Here is a 25,371-nt window from a genome sequence, read left to right on the forward strand (position 1 = left end):
ATGTCACAAATGTGTAGTTATAAAGACTTGGATCATATTTCTAATCTCGTGAACATAAAGCAAGTCAAAGTATGGTGGGTCTTGGTGTGTCCAGCAGACCATGTGGAGGACATGTTTGTGCAGCTAACTTGGGGGTGTCTCTTTTCAGGGTTATGAAGACTGGCTTCGTCACAAGGCAGATAATGCTATGAACCAGTGTCCTGTGCACTTCATCCAGCACGGCAAGCTGGTTCGGAAGCAGAGCCGGAAGCTGAGGGTAATGCGCCATGCATGCGCCTGGCTTAACCACAGCTTTCAAAGGAACTTGGAAGTGGCCTATGAGTATAACATATCGCTGAAGGTTTCGTGTGTTTTGATTATTTAGTTGGTCACATTTGGGCCTGTCTGACCATTCAGAAGTACCTGTGTGTGCAGAAATGCCTGTATGTGCACAAGTGACTCTGTGTGTGTGTACACGTGCGCGTGCGCGTAGAGAATAAGAGTTCCAAAGCTTGTCCCAGTGTAAGTAAATCCATTACTTCAGTCCTGACCAGACTGTGAACTCAGATTCCATTCCCCAGCTTTATCTCCAGCCACCTCTTCCTCCATACACCCCTTGCCCTGTGCAGGCCTCACCCCACACTCTTGTCCTGCAGCTCTGTCCTGTGTCCTGACTGCTTCCCTGATGGAGTGATTGGGATCAAATCAGAAAGCATGGCCGTCCCAGGGAAAGACGTCTCCTCTTAGCCTAGCATGACAGCTGGACAGCTGGTCATCCTCAGGGTGTGTCTTGGGCCAGCCACAGCTCCCTACCCCACCACCACACATTTGCTCTGTGTATGGTGGGATGGCGTGATCACAAACACCCCCAGGGCAGCATAAGGCTGTGTGTTAGTGTGTGTTGGTGCATTACTCTTGTTTCTAAGTAGCATCGTGTTTGTGCTGCTAAAGGCGCTTTCCCTCTGGTGGGCCGGCTTGGGGTGTTTCCCCAGTGTCATGGAGTTAGACGACCACTGGGCTGGAAGCAGACAACATGTCTACATCAACAAACTCAGAGTCGAGGCTTGGTGCAGTCCGTGTAATGACGGCATTTCCTGGCAGACACCTGTGCTCCTAGATACACATCCTTCTTTATAAAGCAGGATGCAGAGAAGGGAATGTTTGGTAGCTGCCTGCTTGGGGTCTGGGGTTTGTAGCTGAAAAAGTAAGCCAGCTGTCTTTGCCTTTGAAGGTACGAGAGGGTACTCGGAAATTAGCCCTTCTTGACATTTTGTTTTGGATGGTTATGGTAGCATGGGTGGTCATGGTGGGCAGGACTAGGCCCCGGGGAGCCTGCCCCAGTCTATTCTCTCTCTTGGATTTGGTCATTTCTGGTCACACTGTCAGCACTGCAGGACTGCCATTCCAAGGGGGCCTTCCCCCTTCCTCCACCCCAGCCTCTCGTCTGGCCTGTGTGGCCTCCCCTTTCCCCTCTGCCCCAGTGAGTTCTGCCCTTGGTGTCCATACAGCCCAGCTGGGAGTCACATGCTGCTCAAGGGGCGTGAGGTGTTTCTGCTTTTGCTGTGACCACAGGGTGTGGTGTGAAGACAGACTTTGTGTCTTTGGATTGGAGGCTGGGGCGTGGCTGCCCCACTCCTTGGGAGGCTGCGCTTTGGCTCAGGAGGAATGTCCCGGCGCTCCCGCTGTGGCTGCCACTTAGGGTTCCCACAGCATGAAGAGCCACCGCGTGGCCCCTCACCAGCCTGGAGGCTCTGCTTTCGCCCTAGACACCGGCTCACTTCAAGGATGTAAGGACCGTGGCTAGCCTTCCCGGTGCCCAACCACCCTGGACTCCTCATGCTGTGGCTGTCCCTTTGTTCTACTGCCTGCTAGCAGGCAGTGGAGGTTTTGTCGCTGTTTTGAGTGTGTGTTCCATCATGTAACATGTAGTGCTTTGCAGAGCAGAAGCTTTAACTTGAAGAATTCTGACTTCTCAGCTTCCCCATGAGGCTCTGTTTTCCAGGTGTGAAACACCCAGGTGTTTGACCTTGTGTTGTTCTTCTAAACACCTGTGGTTTCATATTTTACATGTTAATGTTTCTGGTCCCATTTGAGTGAGGCTCTGATGTGGGGGTTTGGTCAAGGGTCCTGTTAGCTCCAGCATCATTTGTGAATGTGCAGTCAGCACCAGTCCTGAGGACCAGGCCCTTCCCTGAGGTCTCTCATGGTGCTCACAATGCTCACTGTGCTCACCATGCTCACTGTGCTCACCATGCTCACTGTGCAGACAGTGTCTGTGCTGTCCCACCCCACTGCCCACCACTCCTCCAGGATCGTCTGAGCTGGTTATGGCCTGTGCCTTTCCATTTGCATTTCATAGTAGCTCATCTGCTCTGAATCCTGGGTGGGATTTGATGGAAGGTTCTCCAGAGGTCTATTTTGGAATGTGTGCATGTTGTGGTGAGCCTCATTTGCAGGTAGACAAGAGCTAGGAGCCCCAGGAACAGCAGCAAGGCTGTCCAAGGAGCCCTCACAGCTATTGCTCCCCCTGATCACTGGGGTTCAGTGATTACTTGCCTTCCAAATCACACCTGTTTCCCTGGCATTGGAGGACTCTGGGGGGGGGGCCTTGTCCCCACCCTCAGCTGTCAAAAAGATCCCCTCCCTGGGGATGTAAAGCCTAGGGAATGACTTCCTTTAGAAGTCTGTATGAGTCTCGGCTGTGGCTGCTCCTCCCCTTGGGAGGCCGGGGGGACGAGGGGGGGGTGAGGGGGGGTGAGGGGAGGGGAGGGGGGGCGAGGGGGGGGCGAGGGGGAGGAGTGGTCTGCTCACAAGGTGCTGAGAACTCCTCACACCTGCTGTCAACATCCTCCTGAGTGACACTTCCCTCTCCGCCCTTCATCAGACATTGGAGCTCCTCATATTTGGTCCAGATTAGCAATGGCCTTGCTAGAGTGAGTGGTCCATCTAACAGGATTTCGTTGTACCCAGTCTCCCTGGTGTGCCGTGGGGCTTCTGAGCCAATGGTGTGGTATCAAGTGAGGACTGAACACCACAGAGGAAAGAACTCCAGCACAGGGGGCCATCCTGCGAGGGGGCTCCAGCCCAGCCTGTGAAGGGGACTTATGGCCCTTTCTCCCCATCCCACGATGGGGCTCCGGTCCCCTCTGTCTTTCAGGTCGGGGACATCGTCATGGTCAAGGAGGATGAGACCTTCCCCTGTGACTTGATCTTCCTTTCCAGCAACCGAGCCGACGGGACCTGCCACGTCACCACCGCCAGCCTCGATGGAGAGTCCAGTCATAAAGTAACGTGCCTGTGTTGGGTGCAGTCAGAGTTTCAGCAGCTAGCCAAGCTGCTGGTGGGGACCTGGCCGCTATGTGCAGATGCTGTTGGTGTCTGCGGGGAGGGCCTGGACTTACACCTGCCGGCTTTCCTCCCATTTTTCCACTCAGCATATGTAACTACCGCTAGCTCTGGTGAATGGAAATGGTTTGGGGCTCAGAAGGTGGCTCAGTGGTAGAGCGCTTGCCTTGCATGCCAGAGGCCTTGGGTTCGATTCCTCAGCACCACATAAGCAAAAAAGAAAAACAGCCGGAAGTGGCGCTGTGACTCAAGTGGTAGAGTGCTAGCCTTGAGCTGAAGAGCTGAGGGACAGCGCCCAGGCCCAGAGTTCAGGCCTCACTACCGGACCCCCCACAAAAAAAAGAAATGGTTGCCATGTTAGCCCAGGCCATTTAGTAGCAAAATGGACAGATGGATCTTTTTTTTTTTTTTTTAATTTTATTTTATTTTATTTGTGAACATACTGTACAGAGGGGTTACAATTACATGGGCAGGATAATGCATACATTTCTTACCAAGCATTGCAGCCTCCTCCTTTGGTTTACCCTTCTCATCCCTTCCCAGCCTCCCCCCTCCCCCCCAAGGACAGATGGATCTTTAAAGGTTTCCACTTTACTAGTTAAAATTGGTATCTTTCCTAGCATAGGATTGGGTGGAAAGTCACACAGTTATAGATTTTTGCCTGAGTGTTCTACAGTAAGTATCTTTTTGCTAAAAATGTTCTTAAAAGGATTTTCTAAAGCTGTAATTAGTTTGTCACACTTGGTATAGAATTCTACATGGGCAGAATTCTATATACGCTACAGAAGTTTTAATTGACAATCATAGAAAAAAACATAGCGCTGTTTATCTTCCAGGATGTCTTCTCTTTGCTTAAAAGGTCTGGATGTTCCCAAGCTGAGGAAAGTGAGAATAGCTCATGAATCTGCAGGTCCAAAACAGTGCTTATATAGTCCCTGTCAGTGAGGCAGCTTCTTCTACAGATGGAGACACTGTTTTCACAGAACACCAGCAGATGTGCAGTCTCTCATGCAGTAGTTCATGATATCATTGTAGAAAGTCCTTGGGATTTTTAGCGTTTATTTTCACATTTTCTCTATAGCGTATCCCAAGGGAATGAACCTTCTGCCATAAGCACTTGCACTGGACGTGGGGGGCCCCCTAGATGAAGGGAGGATTTAGTCTGAGCCTGAGAAGAGGCCTGATCCAGCCCTCAAGACTATGTGAGCCACTGGCGCTCTGTTTTCCGAGGACTGCTGTTTGGACTGGTCCCAGGGAAACCATTGCTGGTCCAGTGGAAGGCTTAGAGGTGTCTAACGCTCTGTTAGCACACTGCTGGAGATGAAGCAGGGGGCTATTGTCCCATTTGGGAGCTGAATGTGTTAGAATGGTTGTTGTATGCTAGCTGCTAGTATGTTTATACTTAGCATCCTACCTGTGCTATTGGTGCATTCTGAGCACTACAGTTGAACCATAGCCTTGAAGATAGAGCAGGACAGAGGAGGCCCTGGATGTCTTAATTCTTGGGAGTCCTGCGCTACCCTTGGGACTTGAGTGGGCTTTTCACCCTGTCTGACTTCTCACATCTGTGAAAGGGGGACAGAGCTGATTTTCAAGGCCTGTTGTGAAGATAAGAGAACTTCCCAAAGTGCTGCGGAACCTCTAACTCTCCATCCTGATCTAACAAAGGGCTAGCCTAGGAATCCTTCAAAACCTGGCCTCTGGGGTGCAGTGGGAGGTGGCCGCGGCCTGGTGGTCCCCATGTGGCCCCTGGGGTCAGACGGTGCCCCAGCAGCCTGGGTGGAGCGATGCAGGGTGTGAGCTGGTGTTGTCCTCTGCCTGCAGACCCACTATGCGGTGCCGGACACCAAGGGCTTCCACACGGAGGAGGATGTTGACAGGCTGCATGCCACCATCGAGTGCGAGCAGCCGCAGCCCGACCTCTACAAGTAAGTTCACCCCAGCTTGGAGAACACGGCCTGCAGACGTGGGCCTCCAGTCTCTGTGGACAGGCAGCTCCACTACAAATTCCAGGCAGTATCCACACGTACCCCAGCGGCCTGCAGGTTAAACTTAGGGAGAAAGGCTGCTCCCTGTCCAGGCAGTTTGTCAAGAGATGGTTGAGGAGCATCTAAGCCCTGGCAGGTTTGCTGAGGAGGGGAATGACCTTTCCACAGGCATCTGTTCTCAATGGGGCCTGCCTGACAAGAGTGCACCCCTGAGGGGCCCCTTCCCGGCGAGTCATTAACCGGGCTTCTCTGTTGCCAGGTTTGTGGGACGCATCAATGTTTACAATGAGCAGCACGACCCTGTGGTGAGGTGAGTCGTGGGAATCCTGGCAGCACTATGGTATGAGGAGCTCTTTCTCTTTTCTTGGTCTGAGCATCTCCTCTTGCTGCTCTGTTCTGTTTGTAAAGTAGGATTCAGCCTCACAGAGAACAGGCTCTGTTCTCAGTCCTGAGTTTGTCTTTGCTTGTGTGTTGGAATAATGATGCTCTACAAGACTGCCCAGAGTGGCCACCTGGGCAGGGCACAGAGCCATGCATTGTGTGTGACAGGACTTACGCTGCGAAGTTGGTTTCCACTTGGGAGGCCATTTTATCAGATGTGTTAGTATACTTGGGCTGGTCACTAGAGCAGGTCTTACTCGAAGCTCTCGCCAGCCCACATAGGAAGGTAGGTAGCTGCTGCCTATCAGGAGGCAGGTGGATGGCCGTTGTTGGGTGTGCTGTCCCTCAGGCTGGTGGATGACCATTGCTTGGTGAGCTGTCCATCGCAGGGTCTGTGTCAGCACTGCAGTCCCACACTGTGCATCCAGAGCTCCACACCACCTTCAGATGTCCATCTGAGAGCTGCCCGCTTCCCTTTTCCATCTGATGCTGTTTTGAGTCTAGTAGTTACTTATAAAACGATAACTTGCATTTTTAGTTTAGGAAATTAGCCTATAAGAAGGTTTTAAAAAAGAAATGTCAGGTAATGAGTACATGTCTTTTTGGACAATGTCATGCTTTCCATCATTTCCTATTTCCCCGTCCTGTCCCTGCCTTCAAAATGCATAGTGCATTTTCCACATCATGTTTACCGAGTGCCATGCCTGCGGTTGATCATCCGAGTGCCATGCCTGTGGTTGTTCATCTGTCCTCCCTCCCGTTACCAGCCTTCTTTAGACCCCTGCAAAAGTGTAGCAGGCTTCAAAGCTACTTCTCCATAAAGAAGAGGGAATTTTTCCTTAGATTCAAGCGGTTTCTATATCCTCAGTGCTGTTATTATCATGTGTTTAAAATGTTTCCTCAGAAGTAGAAACACTGCAAAATAGTTACCAAAATATCCCTTGGTCCCTAGGGATTGCCTCCCATGGGGCTCAGAGCTGTTGTTTCAAGGAAGCAATTTGCCCTCCACGTGTTCCATTGTCACCCAGCACAGTGGGTGGCTGTTAGCACCATACCTCTCCAGATGTATTAGAGGTGTTGTTGTGTTCCTCCTCAGTATATATTATTGCAGAATCACTTGTATTTCTCTGTTCTTTGTGGTGCTCTGTTTTCTTTTGTTTCCTGCTACCAAGTTTGTTTGTTTTTTTTTTTTTGCTGGTCGTGGGGCCTGAACTCTGGGCCTGGGCACTGTCCCTTAGCTCTTCAGCTCAAGGCTAGCGCTCCACCACTTGAGCCACAGCGCCACTTCCGGCTTTTTCTGCTTATGTGGTGCTGAAGAATCGATCCCAGGGCCTCATGCATGCAAGGCAAGCACTCCACCACTGAGCCACCTTCCCAGCCCTGCTACCAAGTTTTGAACTGAGGAACTCACATGTGCTAGTCAATCACTTTGCCCCTTAAGCCATGTTCCCTGCCCTTTGATGCATGTGTTATTTTTCAGACCAGGTCTCATTTTTCCCCTGATTGGGTTGGAGCTTGTTTCCTGCCTCTACCTCAAGGCACTCCCTGAATGTGGGATTAAGAATGCAGCGTTTACATGGCTTGTTTCATGTTTGAGTTGATAGGTTAATCCCTATGGGCCTTGGGATAGATCTAGAGTCAGCCCTGCCAACCAGGTTCTGTGTGGAGACATGCTCCCTGCCCGTGGGGAGGGGCCCACGGGTGCCATGTTACCCAACCTTTAGTTTACCCAACCTTTAGTGTTGATATTGATGCTACTCAGTAAGCTTTGAATATTTGAATCTTTAAAGATGCTCATAATGCTGGAAGAAACTGGCTATTTTGAGTTACTCACTTCTTAGTCCCCTCAAGTGTATTTCTTCTTCCATCTGTCCAAACTAGAAGCAGTTCTTGGTTGAGTCTCTTATTTTTAGACTTCCCAGAGACCCATTTTAAATGGGCCATTTGTTTTCATTAACGCCTATGACATGAATTATTGTAAGTGTATTGCTAACAGAAGCTGACAGCCCTGTGCAGCTCAGGGAGCCACATCTTCAGAGGTGGTCAGGCAGAGGGAACGGGCTGCCAGCTGCCAGCCCCAGCCATACCTCCCTGGGGTGCCCCAGCAGGCAGCCCCTACTGTGCTTCCAGCTGGGTGCTGGCTGAGCTGCCTTGGCTGGATGCACTGGCTGCATGTTAAGGTTGTGATACTCAAGTTCTCAACCATCCACATTAAAACAAAATTAAATACAAACCAAAAACAGCAAAAACAAACCTCTGCAAATACTTGTCAACTCTCTGCCTCTGCCCTCCAGAGAGACCAAGAAGGTATTAGTAATAGGGAAATTTGTACATTTGAATTTACTTCGAAAGAGAACAGGAGGAACCGATGTTTCCAGCCTCCAGGTACTGGCTTCCCGTGGCACAGCTTGGAGCTGCCTCTGTGGCTCACTGCCCAGGGCCGGGCCAGCACTGTCTCCTAGAGTGTGTTTAGGATCCTTGGCTGTGGCTCATTCCCCAAGGCAGCCAGGTATGGATTATAGCCACACACGTGACAGCCATGGCCTCCTAGCCTTATCCTGCCCTGCCCTTATCCTTAACATGACGGAGCCAAGCAGGACTCTTGAGTGTCATGAGGATAAGACAGAAATAACTGAGGGGTTAACAAAACTCTGCAGACGATCCTGAGATCCCTTAGCACAGCCGTTCTCAAACTTCAGCTGGTTGGGGGAGGGCTGGCCCCACCTCAGGGTCACTGCTGAAGGTTGGGGGTGACAGTTCTGATGTGGCCCAGGTACTGCTAACGGGGCCACCAGAAGGAACCCGTTGTGTGACCTCGAGCAGGAGTGCTGTCAAAACTTTTAGATGCCCGGTCAGAGACCTTGTCCTGCTTCCCTGCTCTCCTGGTGATGGGGCTGCTGTTGCCACAAGTCACTATCCCCAGAAAGAGCCTGCATGCCTCACACAGCCCTGTGGCGAGGCCAGGCTGACTGGGGGGGGGGGGGAGTGTTCTCATGGAAGGCACGGCCTCTGAAGATGGTTTCCCTCACACTCTCTCATCCTTGTCTTCTCAGGCCACTCGGGTCAGAAAACTTGCTTCTCCGAGGAGCCACGCTCAAGAATACGGAAAAGATCTTCGGTAAATATTCCAGTTAGTGAGTCACTTACAATAGCTTGTAAAGTTAACATTCCACCAAGCAAGCCTGCAACCTTCAGCGTAGTCCAGGTACAGTGCTTCGGAGTGCAGAGCCCGGCACAGGACCCGCCCCTCCAGGAAGCCCTGGGTGGGGGGGGGGGGTGAGGGGGTGGGGATGACTGAGCCACCAAACAGGACAGCAGAGGGTAGGCGCGGAAACCGACAGTTATGTTCTTGGAGAGTCACACAACTCCAGCCCAGAGGAACTTGCTTTAGGTCTGCATGCCTTCTCTGGTATCCCCACTTCTATGTGCTGTTGTATGTTTTCATGAAAAGTACAAATGTGGCCATGGTCAGAAAACTCAGTACATTAACATCTGAATTTAAACAATTAGAGCAGACTTCAGAACTCTGTCTGAAATGTCCTGTCCCATGACTAACTGACAGTTTGCCTACCTGGGAAATGAGAAGTGCAGCTGGTTCCCCCGTGGGCGGCGTGGGGCTCGCGGCGGTCCAGGTGCCAAGTTCAGCCCTCTGCTTCCAGGTGTGGCTATCTACACAGGCATGGAGACCAAGATGGCCTTGAACTATCAGTCCAAGTCCCAGAAGCGCTCTGCTGTGGAAAAGTAAGGCCCCTCCCCTTCCATGTCACTGCTATTGGCCATCGCTAAGTGCTGTACACAGTGTTTCCCCTGACCTGTTCCTTTCCTCCAAGGTCCTGACCTCTGCAGAGCTGATTCTGTAGGTGTAGGAGCTCAGCCTTGAACTCCTGCCCTGCCCTAGATACCAGGGCCCAGACCAGCGCAGCTGTTATCACCACAAACTCACGCAGGCCTCAAAAATGGGGTTATTTAATCTGGGGACTTGGTGAGAGCCAGCATTTTCCGCTGGGAGAGTGAACAGGCTCTTCATGAAACACTACACCTGACAACAGTGCGCCAGGGTGATGGCTGGGTTTGCAGGGAAATGTGTCTTGGGGTTTGGTCCTCTTTGCTCCATGTTAAAATGTGCCCTGCTCGAGGTGGGGTGCTGAGTGCTTCCCATTCCCCGCTGTAGAGCTGCTAGAGCTGCATGGAGGACTGACAGCTGGGATCCTGGCCCCTGAGAGGGCCTGGACGTGCTGTCCCAGGCCTCTGCTATCCTGGCTCACGTATAAAGGTGGAGCCTGATGGTAGAAAATAAGCCTCTGTCCACAGCCGAAGTTGGGCTCTTCCCACCTGAACATTTCCCCTCCCTCCTGACTGTGCCCCTCCCTCCTGACTTTGCCCCTTCCTCTCCTTAAGGGAAGTAATCACTGAATTTTGACTCCCTTGTTGATGCTTCCTGGTGGAAGCTTCTGGGCTTTCTTTAAAGTGGTAGCATTCCAGCCACACAGAGTGTTTTTGCTGTTTCTCCCCTGCTCCTTGCAGCCCTTCCCACTGTCTGGTGGGGCGCTGCCATCTTTGGGGTGCCTTGGTGGGTGGCTTGGCTCTTCCTCACATAGTGAAGCCCTGCCTGGGGAGGTAGAGGGGGGCAGTAAGAGCTCCGTCTGTGCTGTGAGGGAGATAGGAAGAGCTCTGCCCCTGCTGTGTGAAGAGGTCTAACTACCTCCCTCTCCGTGTGCTCCAGGTCAATGAACGCCTTCCTCATTGTGTACCTCTGCATCCTGATCAGCAAGGCCCTGGTCAATACTGTCCTGAAGTACGTGTGGCAGAGTGAGCCATTCCGAGATGAACCCTGGTACAACCAGAAAACCGAGTCCGAGAGACAGCGGAGTCTGGTATGGAGGCTGCCCTACCAAGGGACTGTCACAAAAGATGATGCTGGAAAACCACAACAGGCTTGGTACAGGGCTGATCATGCAGGCTTGAATGGATCCTTAGAGGTCAGCCGACGCTGCTGTTCTGCTGGCTTTGGGTCCCTGAGTAACGAGTCTGAAGATGTGTAAGAACAGTGTCTGAAATTCTTAGGGTGTTTCCTATAAGCCCTGGCCCAGAAAACCACTCAGACACAGACATGTAGAAGCTGACAGGCTCTCTCTCTCGGGATAGAGAGTAGCAAAGCTACTCTCAGGCAGGGGAGGTAGTTATAGTATGAAGAGGAGCCTGAACCAGGGGAAGGGGCTGGAAGGAGGAAATCTTTGTAGTCGCAGCTGGACCCTGGAGACATCAGCCAGCAGGGCAGGACATTCTGTAGCTGGCTTGTTGCCAGGGAAAGCATTCTGTGTCTGGCACGTAGCTGGGACAACGCATCTTGCGTCTGACACTAGAAATAGCGTGTGACTAGAAATGGGCATCCTAGCGGCAATATGTCACTGATGCAGCTGGGGCTGGGGGCACCTGCAGTTGGTAGGAATGGGCAAGGTGACCCATGGGCTTTTGGGATGACCCCAAAATAGGGGTGCGTATGCTGACATCTACAAAATCTAGCATAGCATCCCATGTTGATGGCGTGCTCAGCGATGCTTATTCATTATTGGGACATAAATGGTGTGTGTCATGGTGCATGTCAGAAAAAAGCTTGCTCTGCCTTCAGAGCAGGGCTGTGTACAGACCCAGATGCTGTCCCAAGGCTTTCCTCTTGTGTCACTTTGCCTCTCCCTCCCTAAAACTGGCATGCCTTCAGGCCTCGGAATAAGACTATGGAAAAGTCATTCTTACCAGACACTTCTACTTTGTGTGGCTTCTGGGTTGTTTCTTAGTAGCTTTGGTAACTTGTCAGTTACAAAGAGAGGTCATGAATTCTCAGTCGTGAAGTTGCATAGCCTGGCCCGTGCCAAGGCAGTGCGCTTACTTGTGTAACCTCCTGATAGTGCAGCTGAACACTCCTACTCCTGGCTGGGCAGTCTGAAAATGGTGTGGTCCCAAATTACACTACCATTTATGCCTCCAGGTAAGATTTTAGTACTCCCTCTGCCTTAAGGTCTCGGTACTGCCCCCTGCAGTAAGGGCTCAATACGCTTCCTCCCCCCTCCTCCAGTATGGTCTTGATATTCAGTACTCCCCAGTGCAACAAGGTGCTTGGTACTTGGTACTTACACCGTCTCTGATGCAGCCCCTGCTCTCAGTTCCTCAGGGCCTTCACCGACTTCCTGGCCTTTATGGTCCTTTTCAACTACATCATCCCCGTGTCCATGTACGTCACAGTCGAGATGCAGAAGTTCCTGGGCTCCTACTTCATCACCTGGGATGAAGACATGTTTGACGAGGAGATGGGCGAGGGACCCCTGGTCAACACTTCTGACCTCAATGAGGAGCTGGGGCAGGTCAGTATTTGCTGGCATCTCCCATACTTTGCTAGTTCCGTGCCAACCTCCTGTGCGTCTCCAGATCTGATTCTCTGTGGCTCCCGCTGTGCTGCTAAGTCATCCTGAGGTCAGATGAGGCCTTTTCCACTGTCATGCATGCATTTAGACCCGCTGAAGGGCTGGCTTTGAACTTTTATCTGCCTAACAACTGGCAGTTTATAACCTATGCCAAATTAATTGCATTAACCAAGTCTGGATTTTTTTCCTGTTTCTGGGCCTTACTGTTGTGTGGATGGGAGCGGCAAGATCGCTTTTGTAGGTGATAATTAATCCTTACAGCCTCTTGTATCTTCTCTTTAAAGAAGACAGATGAGTTTCCATAACATCATGTGGCACAGAGTTCGGAATGCCTGGGTTTAGACTAGGGTGGCAGCCACATGAGATCAGGACCCTCATCTATACCCCCGAGGTGTCTTGTTCTGTGGGTATGGGAAACCACAGGTGCTACCTGGCTAGACATGGTGCAGATGACACAAAATGGTGGAGAGTGACTCAGAACCACTGGGGTGGGAGGCTGTGCTGCCCACCCCACACACACACTGTGTCCCTGCAGCATGAGGTCCCATCTGGTTTTAGTGCTACCTGGGAACACAGAAGCGCAGAAAGTCGCACCCTGTCCTGACAGAAAGACCATTTGGTAGATGGCACTCATTGTCCTCTGATCCAGCCTGAGGTACTGGTGGCTGCCATAGGCCCAGAGGCCCCAGCAGCGATGGTCCTGGGCTTGAGCTGCCTCCGGTGAGAAGTACCCTTCACCAGAAATGAGGATTGCCTGGTGACTGGTTTGGCATTCGCTACTTTCTTCTATTGCATTTCACAGCCTGGGTGGGCTGCTTCTTCTTGGCAGCAATGCCCGAGTTAGGGCTGAGGGAAGAGCCCCCTGCAGCCGCGCAACACACACAGCCTGTTTTGTGTGTTCCTGAGACACCTACTGGGAAAGGTTTTGCTCTAAGAGGAACATTAAGCAGTGCTAAGACCCTCGAGCCCTGTCTGGAGTCCACTGCAACAAGATTTGACCTGTGCTCTCCTGAGCTAGGCTGCAGTGCTGGTTACAGGGAAGTCCCGAGGTCAGGACAGGCAGGCACCTCTAGGCCACCTGTTGCCATCAGCGTCCAGTCAGATGATGCCTGCTCTCCGCAGGCATGTGAGGTGCTGTGCGAGGCACAAGTCTGCTTCTCAGGGGAAGATGCAGCCCAGCTCTGTGAGGTCAATGCCACCACCTCCATTTCCAGAGGGGAAACTGAGGCTCAGAAGATTGTCCAACTGTCCGTCCCAGAGGCCATGCTGCCTCGGAGTGGCAGGCTTTGTGCACGGTTGTATTGGAGCCTGCAGAGCCAGCGGCTGTTCCTGGCAGAAGAGGACACGCCTGTATTGAGCACAGAGTGAAGAAAGAAGAAAAGCCACTGTCCCTACTGGGCAGAGATGCAAACCCCACAATGAACAATGACAAACAAGACCACCAGCCCCAAGAAGACCAGGCACCGAGACCAGGTGCCAGAGTGACTCCACAAGCCCTGCGACCAGGCAGACCCACCCAATGCCACATGGCTCCCCAGTGCACATCAAGAATCAATGTAGCACACTGGCAGAAGAACAAGACAACAGGACAATGCAGAAAAAGCAACTGATGAGAGGCACCAGCCCTTTCTTCCATTCCTAACAGCCAGGTGTGGAAGGAAGTTCCTCAGCATACCTGAAAATGGTGTGGCCAGCCCTCAGCCAGAGGTCAGGAGTGGTCCAGGCACCTGCTCATGCAGGACAGTCAGGCAAAAGAAAGAAGTAAAGGGCATCCCAGGGAGAAGAGGAAGTTGGACTGTCCTGGTTTGCAGATGATAAGATCTTATCTGTTGAAAACTAAGGATTCTGCCACAAATCTGTTAGAACTAATGAATTCACATGAAGCCAAAAGCATTTCTGAACAACAAACTGTCTGAAAAACAAATCAAGGGCTCTCACAGACTTGGTCTAGTCGAAATGAAGATGTCTCCTGGCTGTTCCTGATTATCAGAACAATTTTCAGCCTGTCTCCATGATAGTAGAACTGGGGTAATGATGGTTAATAGGATTAAATGAGATAACCTCAGTGCCTGGTAGATGTGAAGAGGTTAACATGTGGCGGTTGTAGTTTTCTGTTGTTAGTTATCACAGGTACAATCCCTAGAAATGTGCTTCCTGTTTAGCTGTAGTTGAGCAAGTGGATAAATCCAACATCTTAACATTTATTCTTTTCTGTTTGACCCTTTTAAAAATGATGTTAGGGCGTAAAGCACAAGTAAGAAAGAATAACATTGTGCTATGGCTTTATAGAAATAGGTTCATAGCCTATTTCAGGCGGAAGGGGCTGCAGCGGGCTGCTCCCTTCTGTCCCTGTGTACTTTAATCTGACTTCAACCCCAGCTCTCCTGCCAGCACCCACCTTTTCCACCTCGGGCAGGGACAGTGCAGGCTAAGTGTCACCTTGTCCACCTTGCGGTGTGGCCCAGAACCTGCTTCTTAGAGCTCCTCATGAAGAATATTTAACCCAAATTTAGGGTTTAAATGAGTAGCTATGTCTTCACCACGGTCTGTGCTTTGTCCATAGTCTATTTTGTCCTTTCCATTGTTGGGCTCCTGTCTTCTAAACCTTGCATGGTCTTGAGTCTCGACTGCAGATGTTATGGTGACGTTACAGTGCTTTCTGTTGTTGCTCGGTGAGATCGCCCCCAGCCCACATTGTGCTGGCTCCTGAGGGAAGGTCCTTCAACAAGGCCACGTTCTTTTCTGCTCAGCCTTGGTCACTCCTGTTAGGCGTGTGTGCTCCTGGGCCCTGTCTGGGCTGTGAGGGTAGCCTGGTGTCAAAGGACGAGAGAAGCCCCCGTCTCACCTGTGTGTGTGCTGCCCCAGGTGGAGTACATCTTCACGGACAAGACAGGCACGCTCACGGAGAACAACATGGCCTTCAGGGAATGCTGCATTGAAGGCCATGTCTACGTGCCCCACGTCGTCTGCAATGGGCAGGTCCTCCCTGACTCAGCCGGCATCGACATGATCGACTCCTCCCCGGGAGTCAGCGGGAAGGTACGCACCAGTGTGGGCACATGTGCGCAGGCAGTGCCTGTTCAGCATGTGAGTGTGCATGGCTCTTGACACATGTGCGCGGGCAGCACCTATTCAGCATGTGAGTGTGCATGGCTCTTGACACGTGTGTGCATGCAATGCCTATTCAGGATATGAGTATGCGTGGCTCTTGACACATGTATGTGTGCAGCGCCTGTTCAGGATGTGAGTGTGAGTGGTTCTTGACACATGTACATGTGCAGCGCCTGTTCAGGATGTGAGTGTGCATGGCTTTTGACACATGTATGTGTGCAGCGCCTGTTCAGGATGTGAGTGTGCATAGTTCTTGACACGTGTGCTCGGGCAGCACCTGTTCAGGATGTGAGTGTGCATGGCTCTTGACAGGTGTGTTCGTGCAACGCCTATTCAGGATATGAGTGTGCGTGGCTCTTGGCATGTGTATATGTGCAATGCCTGTTCAGGATGTGAGTGTGCGTGGTTCTTGACGTGTGCTTGGGCAGTGCCTGTTCAGGATGTGAGTGTGCTAGGCTCTTGACACGTGTACATGTGCAGTGCCTGTTCAGGTTGTGAGTGTGCTAGGCTCCTGACGCCTATACATGTGCAGCATCTGTTCAGGATGTGAGTCTTGTGGCTCTTGCTCACAAAAGCCATCCCCTTTATTCAGGGTGTCTGAAAAAGGCAGGGCTATCTGTGGTACCTCTGTGAGCCCATGGTGTGGATGTCACTGCGATACTCTGTTCCCTGGCGGGGGGCAGTTATTCACACATTAGAATTGACTTCTTGGAAACACTGTGTGAACAGAAAAGGCTGTGACCCAGAGTAACGTGTGAGCATTACATGTGTGTGCACACCCTTGTGTACAGGCACACATGTTTATGGATACATATGTGCACACCCACGTACACGGGTGGTAACCACACTCACGGACCTTAGCAGGGTGGCTCCAGCTCCTGGCATCTGTGGGTAGGAGTTTAACACATAACACGACCAGGACACAAATTCTCTAATGTGAGCACCCCAGAGAGGAGGAGGGGTCAGGTGTCCTGTGGCTGCTGTAGATCAGCCCCCTTCCAGTCCCCCCCAGCTTCCCTACACACACACAGAGTCAGCCCTTCTTCTACTGCTCTGGCTGTACACAGGTTCCAGACCCTCCAGACCTCAGCTTCCATGTGCAGCAGGCAGCATGAAAGGAGTTATGCTTATGGGCAGAGGGCTGCAGTCAGCCTGCTGGGACCCAGCATACCAGTTCTGGCTCCTTCCTTGGGAGCTGAGGCTGCTGGCACACTGTACATAGGCGTCTCCGTCCTGTACGGTGCGGGGTGCTGTTTGTTACCAGGAATGACAGCCCATCCAGGGTGTGGCTCTCGCATGTGACTTTCCCAAACTTGAAGCCATCGCTTGCCATTTTGAGTGTCTCTCAGTTCCTGGCAGTATCATGCTGGCCAGAGCCCCTGCCTTCAGTCTGGCTCCTGTAATTTCACAGCTGGAAGACAGAGGAGCCAAATGTAGACCAGTGGAGGGCCGGGCCAGTGGCTGTCTCTTGGAGGCCAGGCCTTCTGTCAGTGGTCTTGTAGATTTGTCTTGCCTGTGTTTGGACAGGAGCGGGAGGAGCTGTTTTTCCGGGCTCTCTGCCTCTGCCACACCGTCCAAGTGAAGGAAGATGACCACGTGGACCTCGGGGATGGCCCCGGGAAGTCGCCAGACTCAGCCAAGTCCTGTGTGTACATATCTTCCTCGCCTGACGAGGTGGCGCTGGTTGAAGGTGTGCAGAGGTGGGTCGGCCCCTCCAGCCTGGGTCTTAGAGCAGGTGGTGCACGTAGCATGGGCTGTCTAACACAGACCATACCCCGATTCACTCTGGAAAGCACCACTCACCCTCTGTGCTCAGCCAGGCCCATCGGGGGGTGACCCTTGATGAAAAGCAGTGTGGCTTTTGTTCTCTCCTGGCCATTTTCCAATCATCTACAGTAAGCTAGTTCAGGCCATCTCCAGTGTCCTGGCATTCTAGGTGGGAGCCTTCCCCTCTCCAGTCTTCCTCCTGATGCTGGAACACTGAGGCCTAGCTGTCCACAGTATTTCCAGTCATATCACTGGAAAGAAGTATTGGTGCCAGGTTCTGCCTGTTTTTTTTTGTGACTGATCATCCAAACAAAGCTTTTGCGCCCAATGTGGAGTCTTGTTTTCGAAGGGTCTTTGTTAAGGTCTCTTGGAGAGACATGCCAGTGTCAGTGGATGCTCAGGAAGGTGCTTCAGGCATCCCAGACACAGGGCACAGTTCCAGTCAGTGACAGTCCCCGACTGTTGGGAGTACTCAGCACTCAGGGTCTTCTTTGCCACTAAGAGCCAGGTGCTACCCGCAGGGTGAGGGAACAGTGTGGCACGAGCTCTGTGCACTCATGCGTCCCAGCGCTGGTGTACACTGCCATGCTCTCTTGTGCTACAGCTCAGGCTTGGTGTTCATGTGAGGCACACGCATGAGGTTCCTGGGCTAGGTCAAGCTGTTGACAGATTTGCACAGGATTAAATAAGCCACAGTCCCCTGCAGACAGGCCTTCCCTATGGGCTCATGATTTCAGTAGGGCCTTCTCCTCTGCTCTGGTTCCCACCTGGCACTATTAAGTGATGGGTTCCATCCCCATCTTTAGTGGGGTCCTCGGCCCTCTCCTTGCTCTCCCAGCAAGTGCCCTGCACCTGGAAAGGTATGGCACTCCTCCACTGGGGTGCCAGTCAGCACTGTGCAGACCAAACACCGACTGCTTCCCTGCACTGTGCGTCCTGGCAGGCCGCTGATGGCTGGCTGTGCATAGACAGAGTTTCATAAGAGACACAGTGCGTCATTAGTGTAATTACAGTTCTGTAACTGTATTTTTCACAGTTCAGGCTGAAAAGTCCAGGGCCAAGGTGACAGCCTTCAGCTGTGTCCTTAAATGGCAGCGGCAGGGAGGGAGGGCTGGAGAGGAGGGGTGACACAGCACGGAGAGTGTGACACTGCACGGAGAGGGACAACACCACATGCCACATGCAGAGGCAGCACCCTCATGGCCGGGCTGCTATGGGTGGTCAGCTTCCCGGGCCAGGGCTGGAGGAGCCTGGAGCCACAGCAGGCGGCCTCCGAGGTCTTCCTCATCCTGACACCCACTAACCGGTATAGAGAGTAGCAGAAATAGGAACCTAGTCCAGAGCCCTGCTGTCCTTTTTCTGAAAACCATCACATGGAATGACCCCTGTGTCTGGTGTGGGGAGAACAGTGGTAAGCTGGAGACTTTGCTTGGAGCATTTTCTGAGTTGACAATACATTAGCTTATGATCCCTTAACTGCATTATGCAACCTCTGTTTCGCTGGAAGGGTTTCTTCAAAAAGCAGCCTTTCTCTCACTCAGTGTGAGAAGCATTGGGCTGGTTGGATTCTGCATTTCAGATTCAGCCAAGCCTTTGCCTTCTCTGTTGCAGGCTTGGCTTCACGTACTTAAGGCTGAAAGATAATTTCATGGAGATATTAAACAGAGACAACGACCTGGAGAGGTAAGGACACCATGATCTCCCATCGCAGAACCTTCTAGATACCTGCATGGTAGAAGGGGCAGGGGATTGATGATGTCATGGGGTGATACCACCTAGTGTTTTCCTTGGAGGCATAAACTGGTGTTCAGTGAAGAAAGTTTCATTATCATGTATTTTTGGTCAACTCAGGAGTTCTCAAGGCTTCTAGAATATTCCAAGCTCCCAGACTCCTGTGACGGTCCATGAAAGGGATGGTTCGCACCAGTCCCCCATGTGTGGGTGGTGGAGCAGGTGTCCCTGAAGGCACTTTATACAACTGTGCCTTTGATCTCCATTTGGGACCACTCCACTGTCACATTGCCTCTCCCTGAGACTGCAGATTCATCAGACGAGTGGGGTCATGTCTCCTCACAATTGATTGCAAAGGCAGGAGGTTTGTGTTGAAGGCATCAGAAAACAGGATTGGTTGTCATATCGCATACAGGTCGATGCTGTCTTCCAGTCCATTTCACCACCTCCCTCAGCAGCTCAACCATTTTCAGAGCTGGCCTCAGTGCAGATCTCTGGTCAGCTTTCCACATCCACACAGAAGTTATGTGTTGCCCTAGCAGAGGGCTGAGCTGGGCATTCTGGAAGATCCAGAGCCTTCAAGGAGAGACCCACACAGGGTGGGCAAGACTGGCAGAGAGCGGAGGGTGCTGCCACCCTGCTGTGGGTTTGGCGCTCCACAGACCTGGAGGACAGTAAACTTGTTACTTTTCTTTTTCAGATTTGAATTACTGGAAGTTCTGAGTTTTGACTCTGTGAGGAGGAGAATGAGTGTAATCGTAAAATCTGCGGCAGGTAGGAATTTCTCTTAATTTTTGAAATTGTACATAATTATGGCTTTATTCTGATGGCTAAATTCTGTAGGACCTTTAAAGTTTAAGATTTAAGAACTTTTTTTTTTTTTTAGGCTAGAGTAAGCGCTGACATGGTGACAGGTTGGGAAGGAAATGGGTGCTGGCATCCAGCATAGTTGCATCTCTGTGGTGTCTTCCCAGGGTCATCTCACACAGTGTGCATTGTATTTCTCTTGTGAGAGTCCCCGGCACTGCCACATGTCTGTCTGAATAATATACAACTTTACTGCTTTTGGCAAGACTGGGATTTGAACTCAGGGCCTTGAACTTACTAAGTAGGTGCTCTACTACCTGAACCACCCCTCCTCTCCATCTTTGAATTCCCTGGGCTTTTCTAAGTAACAACACACTTAAGAGCTGTTTGAACCACGTGCTATCGTTGGGAATAGATTCTAAATCGGCCTGCTTGCTGTCAGTAGCCCCAGCACCTGCTGCCCGTGGCGAGTGCCTAGGACCTGCGGGTAAACTCTCATTCCGTGATTCCGTGAGCACCGAGGGGTGGGACCTGTGGCTTCCTCACACTGCTGTTTCCTCCAGCTCTTCGCTAGCCTTTGCTTGGCCACAGGCTCTGCCCAGGCACTCAAAACAGGTTTCCTGGTGCTGTCCCTTTCTGGCCATGGTTGGCCTTAGCCGTGGCTACAATCCCAGGCTTGTCATACCAGTGTTTCAGATGCTTTTGTGCATCTCAGCACTTAGTACCTCCTAGAATCTAGTAGGCAAAGTGGGCTCCTAACATACCACCAAGCCATGGTCTTTGGTCCTTGTTAGCAGTCCAGAAATGTGTTTTTCCTCCCCCCTACTGGAGGAGGTAACCCAGCTAGGTACTTGCCTGCCAGCCTCTGGTGCCCTCTAAACTTGCTGCTGCCCATGTCTAAGGGCTCACAGCATCAGGGGCCTGTCCCTGCCTGGGGAAAGGTGTCCGAGCTTCCTGGGAACTTCACGTGGATGATAGTGTGCCCCTTCTGCAGCCCCCTGACCACCGTGGTGCTGCATGGTGGCATTTCTATGACAACATGCAGCAGTGAGCTGCAGGCCTGGGGCACGCGCCTGAGGATGGGCTCCCTGCCCCATCAGAACTAGCACCCCACCAGAGCGCAGTTTCTGCTGAAGCAGAGAAATGCTTTGTCTTGAGGAGTAAAAATCATGTAGGCACAGACGGGAGGTATGTGGGGAAGATCTTGTTTCTCATGACTAAGAGAAAAGATGGACGACCTTGTTCCATGCCAGGGCGCTCACAGGGATTTTGTGTCCGCCTAGAGCTTCAGCAAACTGCAACCCTCCTCTGCGGTCAGACACGTGCCCTAGCCTTGCTGCACCTCCACCACCACCCTGGTCCCAGGGAGGAGAAGGAAACCAAGCACCCAGAGCTAACTTTTGTTTGCAATTCCTTTCTCTGACATTTTTGAATTTTGCAAGTTAAATGAGGTTTTGGTATAGTCCATGGATTTAATTTTTTCCTGATATTACTCTTTTACAAATTAAATGAGGCTTTGTTACTGCCTATAGATTTAATTTTTTTCCCCCGATACTACTATGTTAACTGATCCATTAAAATCTTTAAAACAGTATCATTATTTCTGTCATGTGTTAAATTCACATGATTTTTTTTTCACTTTACAGGAGAAATTTACCTGTTTTGTAAAGGAGCAGACTCTTCTATATTTCCCAGAGTCATAGAGGGCAAAGTGGACCAGATCCGCTCCAGAGTGGAGCGCAATGCGGTGGTGAGTGCTCACTGAGCTCTGGCCCCTGCCTCTGCTCATGGTAGCAAACTTCTTTCAGCTCTGATGCATTCTGACACCAAAGGTAGCCTTGGTGCTATCTGTAATGACAGCACTCATTCCTCCTTGTTGATGCTTTGAGCCTGGGATCTGGGGACAGAGCTCCTGAGAAGGACTTATACCCTCAGGGACAGAGAGGCACACAGGCCCTCATGCCCTGGAGTAAGACAGTGTGAGGACACTACCCCCAGAGCCCCAAGCTAATGTAAATGTTCTTTCTATTCTGCGCCTTTTACCTGACCTCAAATGAACATTCTTGAACAGCTTTGAGCAGAGTAAGTTGGGCTTCATGGAATTTTCCAAGGCACTGTTCTTGAAGTCTCGCTGTTAAGTGAAGTCTCAGATGGAGGATCTGCTCCTTCAGGATCACTCCGACAGACACTGGGGCAGACTGACGCTGCTCACACTTCCGTGTGTTCTTCAGGATTCTCCCTTAGCTAGGAGAGAAATATTTTTCCTTGAAAGGGTGGAAGCCTGCATTGTATTAATTATGAATTGAAGTCCATCTGCTTTTTCAGAAAAACATTTACAGAGGTCTGGTTGACACATACGAGAGTGATACATGCATGCATAATGAGAATGTAAAAGTGACAAGTTTTCAGTCAGAAAAGCGATGGCCCTAAATTACCCACTCGTTGCATGCCCTGTCTGGATCCCTGCTTCAACTGTTGTCCTCTAGAGTTTCTATTGGTACAGTCAGGAAACACATACTAATTTATCTGGCTTTCATTGTACATAAGTATTTTGAGATTCATTACAGGTGTGGGTACCAGTTGTTCACTCCTATTTTTGCTGAGTAATGCAGTCCATTGCGTATTGTGTGAATGGATCACAACATGTTTATTCATTTACTCATTGGTGGACATGGGATTTTTTTTCCACCCTGAGGTTGAGTGAAACTACTGTGAGTTGTTTGGTGTACATTTTCGGCTTGAAAGAGCGTGGATTTTTCTCTTGAGAAACCCACGTCATAATTGTTCTTGTTCCTCTGTATGCAGTATATCTTCTTTTTCTTTGTGCTTTGAGCTTTTCTTCATGATATGCCTTGGTATCATAAGGGTGTTGGCTTTTCAGCATCTTAGACATGTAAGTCTTCATCAAGATTGGAAATTTTAGCTGGGTGCCAGTGGCTTCACGCCTATAATCATAGATACTCAGGAGGCTCAGATACGGGGATCATAGTTTGAGGCCAGCCCAGGCAGGAGAGGCCACAGACTCTTATCTCCAGTTAACTAGCTAAGAGCTGAAAATGGAGCTTTGGCACTAGTGGTAGAGTGCTAGCAGGCTTTCTCCTCTGCTCCTTTTGATGACTCATGCCTGGCCTCTGTGCATTTGCTCACCTGTGCATGGTCTTCTGTTCTCTGCCGGACACTCGGGCATCTCTTGCTGCCTGGAGCTCTGTTCTGAGGCTTGTCCTGACTCTCAGGCCCCTCCCACACCACAGAGAACTCGTCTCTGCACTGGAGTCCCCTTCCATGAGCACCAGACCATTCCAGACACCGAGCCAAGGCACTCACAGGCCCTACCTGGATAATAACAGTGGATTTTTTTTTTTTTTTACATTATTACAGATGATGGAAGTAAAGCTAGTTGCAAAGATAGTACAGAAAAGACCATTGCATCCTTCAAATCCAGTTACCTGAAGATTGCCCCTGTGTTTTTTTCCTACAAGTTTCATGGCTTTAGCTCTTAAATTTAGGACTTTGATCCATTTGAGACAGTTTCATATGACGTTAGGTAAGGGCTTAATTAATTCCTTCATGCGTGAATGTCTTCCCACCATTTATCAAGGAGACTGAGTGGTTGCACCCACATTGAAGGGTGCATATGTCAGTGACTTATTTTTGGCTCTCAATTCTGCCCACTCTTCTCCACTGTCAATGTTTATTGTCTCTTTCTAGTAAGTTCTGAAGCCAGAATAGGAGTGTTGTCTGACTGTCTTCTTTTGCAGAACTATGTGGTCATTGTGAGTGCCCTATTATTCAGCGTTGATCTCTGCCTGGGTTTTTCCATTCTGCAGAAATACAAGTAGGGTTTTGTTAAGGGTTTTGATAGGGATGACATTGAATCTGTAGTTTTCTTGAGTAGTAGTGTGATCTGAAATCAATTTGAAGTCTTCTAATTCACAAACATGATTTCTTTCCTTTACTGGAGGCTTCTGTTCTGTGTTTTTAGTCTAGGATTATTTTCCATGATTACACCTACTCCCAAGTATTTTTCTCTTTTGGTGCTTTTGTGCATGGAACGATCCTGTTAATTTCCTCTTCTAGTTGTGACTTGGGGGTGTATGAAAACGCATCCGGCCTTGGTGCACTGCTCTGGTTGGGTGTGCCCTTGCTGGACTCACTGATGAGTTCTAACCATTCGTGTGGCAAGATGGTCATCCTTCATGGTTTCGTCTGCAAATGGTCTTTTGCAAGGCTTTATTTCTAATCTGGGTATATTTACCAAGCAGGCAAGTCTTTGTCTTGTTCTTTTCTTGAAGAAAAGCTCTGCCTTTCACCATTGAGGGTGAGGTTAGCTGTTGATTGTTCAGATGCGGTTTTTCTCACATTGAATGAGTACCTTCTAATCTGCACTTATTGAGTGGATGCTCGTGAAATGGCTCTTAATTTTTTTTCAAGTGTTTTTTCTCCAGTTCACATAATATCATTTTTTTCTTTCATCCTGTTAATGTCTCATATTGTCTTGGGTGATTTCATGTGTGAATTCCACTTGGCCTCAGTGTATAGTCCTGTTGTGTTGGGTTTTCTGGCACTGTGGAAGATTTCTGCATCCATATTCTGAGGGGACCGTGGACAGGTACAGATACTGTTCTGAAGATTCCTGTTGCCTGCTTATCTGGCTTGTGTTGCTCACATCGGGGTGCTTGGTGTGCGATAGGCAGGACTCCAGCAGTGCTGAGCAGGAGGAATGGGGAAAGCACTTTTGCCCCTGAACCTATAAGAGAAGTTCCTAGTCTGCTTTTAAAAACAAACACCTATTTATTTCTGAAAGCCTCTGCTTACCTTGCACTCCACCTTCTGGGGGCAACTCTGGATTATTGTCTTTGTCATGTAGTTTTTCTGGCTGGGAAAAAGGCATCTGCCTTGCTTCCAAGAATTCTGTTTTTTTCTGGCTCTCAAGGGCCATTAACCCAGCAGTGGACAAGCTTGGATGTCTGAGCGGCGCAAGCAGTGGGAAGTAGTCCTCAATTGTGAGATGTTTTGGCATATAGTGGGAAGTCTTTTTAAAAACCTTAAACATTTTCTCAGAATTCAGAAGGCTTCTGTTGGAGGATTATGGTTCTCTCACTGTCATGAGGGGAGGCATGGGGAAAAGGTAGGGTCCGGGAGAGCAACGGCCACTCCTTTGCAGCGGCCTGGAGTGCCAGGGCCTGCACGAGGGCCTTCCGTCTCAGCACCTGGCTCAGCCTTCCTTGTTGTCTGGTACTGTGTGTTCTCCACAGATAGAGACATCCAGGATTAGGATCACATCACAGGACCTGTTATCCTTAAATTCTGGTTTTCGTTTTCTGTATACCCAGTAATGTGAACAAAAGACTTTATCATCTTCCTTCAGTGAGCACTAAATAAGATAAAACCACTCCACATGTTCCCCCCACACACAGTGTGCTTAATTTACAAATACCAAATAACATTGACCACAGCATTGCAGATTTAAATATCCCACTAAAATTGCCAGACACAGTATAGTATGTCTGTAATCCAGCACTCAGGAGGCTGAGATGGGAGGCTTTTGAGCTCAAGTCCAATATAGGCCTCATAGTCAATTAGTTAAGGTAATTCAGAGCTTTTGTAATAATCAGTATATGTGTGTGTGTGTGTGTGTGTGTGTGTGTGTGTGTGTGTGTGTGTGTGTGTATGTATGTATGTATATGTATATGTATAATCCTAAATAAGGTTTAAACTGAATGTTGCATTTGGCAAAATAAAGATGCAAAATATCTTTTTGTATCATGGCCTGACTTAAGTTATTACCTCCACCTTTTTAGTTTGGAAGACTCATAATCCATATTGATGATTCATTTTTAATG

The 25,371-nt window shown here is 50.2% G+C and overlaps 1 protein-coding gene across 3 annotated transcripts in view; it reads left to right on the forward strand.

Moving 5' to 3' along the window:
- The window catches only part of Atp11a (ATPase phospholipid transporting 11A), a 98,026-nt gene that overhangs the window by 49,884 nt on the left and 22,771 nt on the right, over positions 1 to 25,371 (forward strand). For all 3 annotated transcript variants that reach the window (XM_042697200.1, XM_042697201.1, XM_042697202.1), the window contains exons 5-17: positions 149 to 256; positions 3,137 to 3,265; positions 5,149 to 5,252; positions 5,572 to 5,622; positions 8,747 to 8,811; positions 9,353 to 9,434; positions 10,417 to 10,567; positions 11,855 to 12,052; positions 14,978 to 15,151; positions 16,751 to 16,923; positions 18,602 to 18,673; positions 19,422 to 19,495; positions 21,175 to 21,278. In XM_042697200.1, coding sequence (XP_042553134.1) covers positions 149 to 256; positions 3,137 to 3,265; positions 5,149 to 5,252; positions 5,572 to 5,622; positions 8,747 to 8,811; positions 9,353 to 9,434; positions 10,417 to 10,567; positions 11,855 to 12,052; positions 14,978 to 15,151; positions 16,751 to 16,923; positions 18,602 to 18,673; positions 19,422 to 19,495; positions 21,175 to 21,278 — 1,485 coding nt within the window. The remainder of the gene's footprint in view (positions 1 to 148; positions 257 to 3,136; positions 3,266 to 5,148; positions 5,253 to 5,571; positions 5,623 to 8,746; positions 8,812 to 9,352; positions 9,435 to 10,416; positions 10,568 to 11,854; positions 12,053 to 14,977; positions 15,152 to 16,750; positions 16,924 to 18,601; positions 18,674 to 19,421; positions 19,496 to 21,174; positions 21,279 to 25,371) is intronic.

The sequence above is a fragment of the Dipodomys spectabilis genome, unplaced genomic scaffold, assembly GCF_019054845.1.
Source record: "Dipodomys spectabilis isolate Male_0828 unplaced genomic scaffold, ASM1905484v1 ptg000215l, whole genome shotgun sequence".
Lineage (NCBI taxonomy): Eukaryota > Metazoa > Chordata > Mammalia > Rodentia > Heteromyidae > Dipodomys > Dipodomys spectabilis.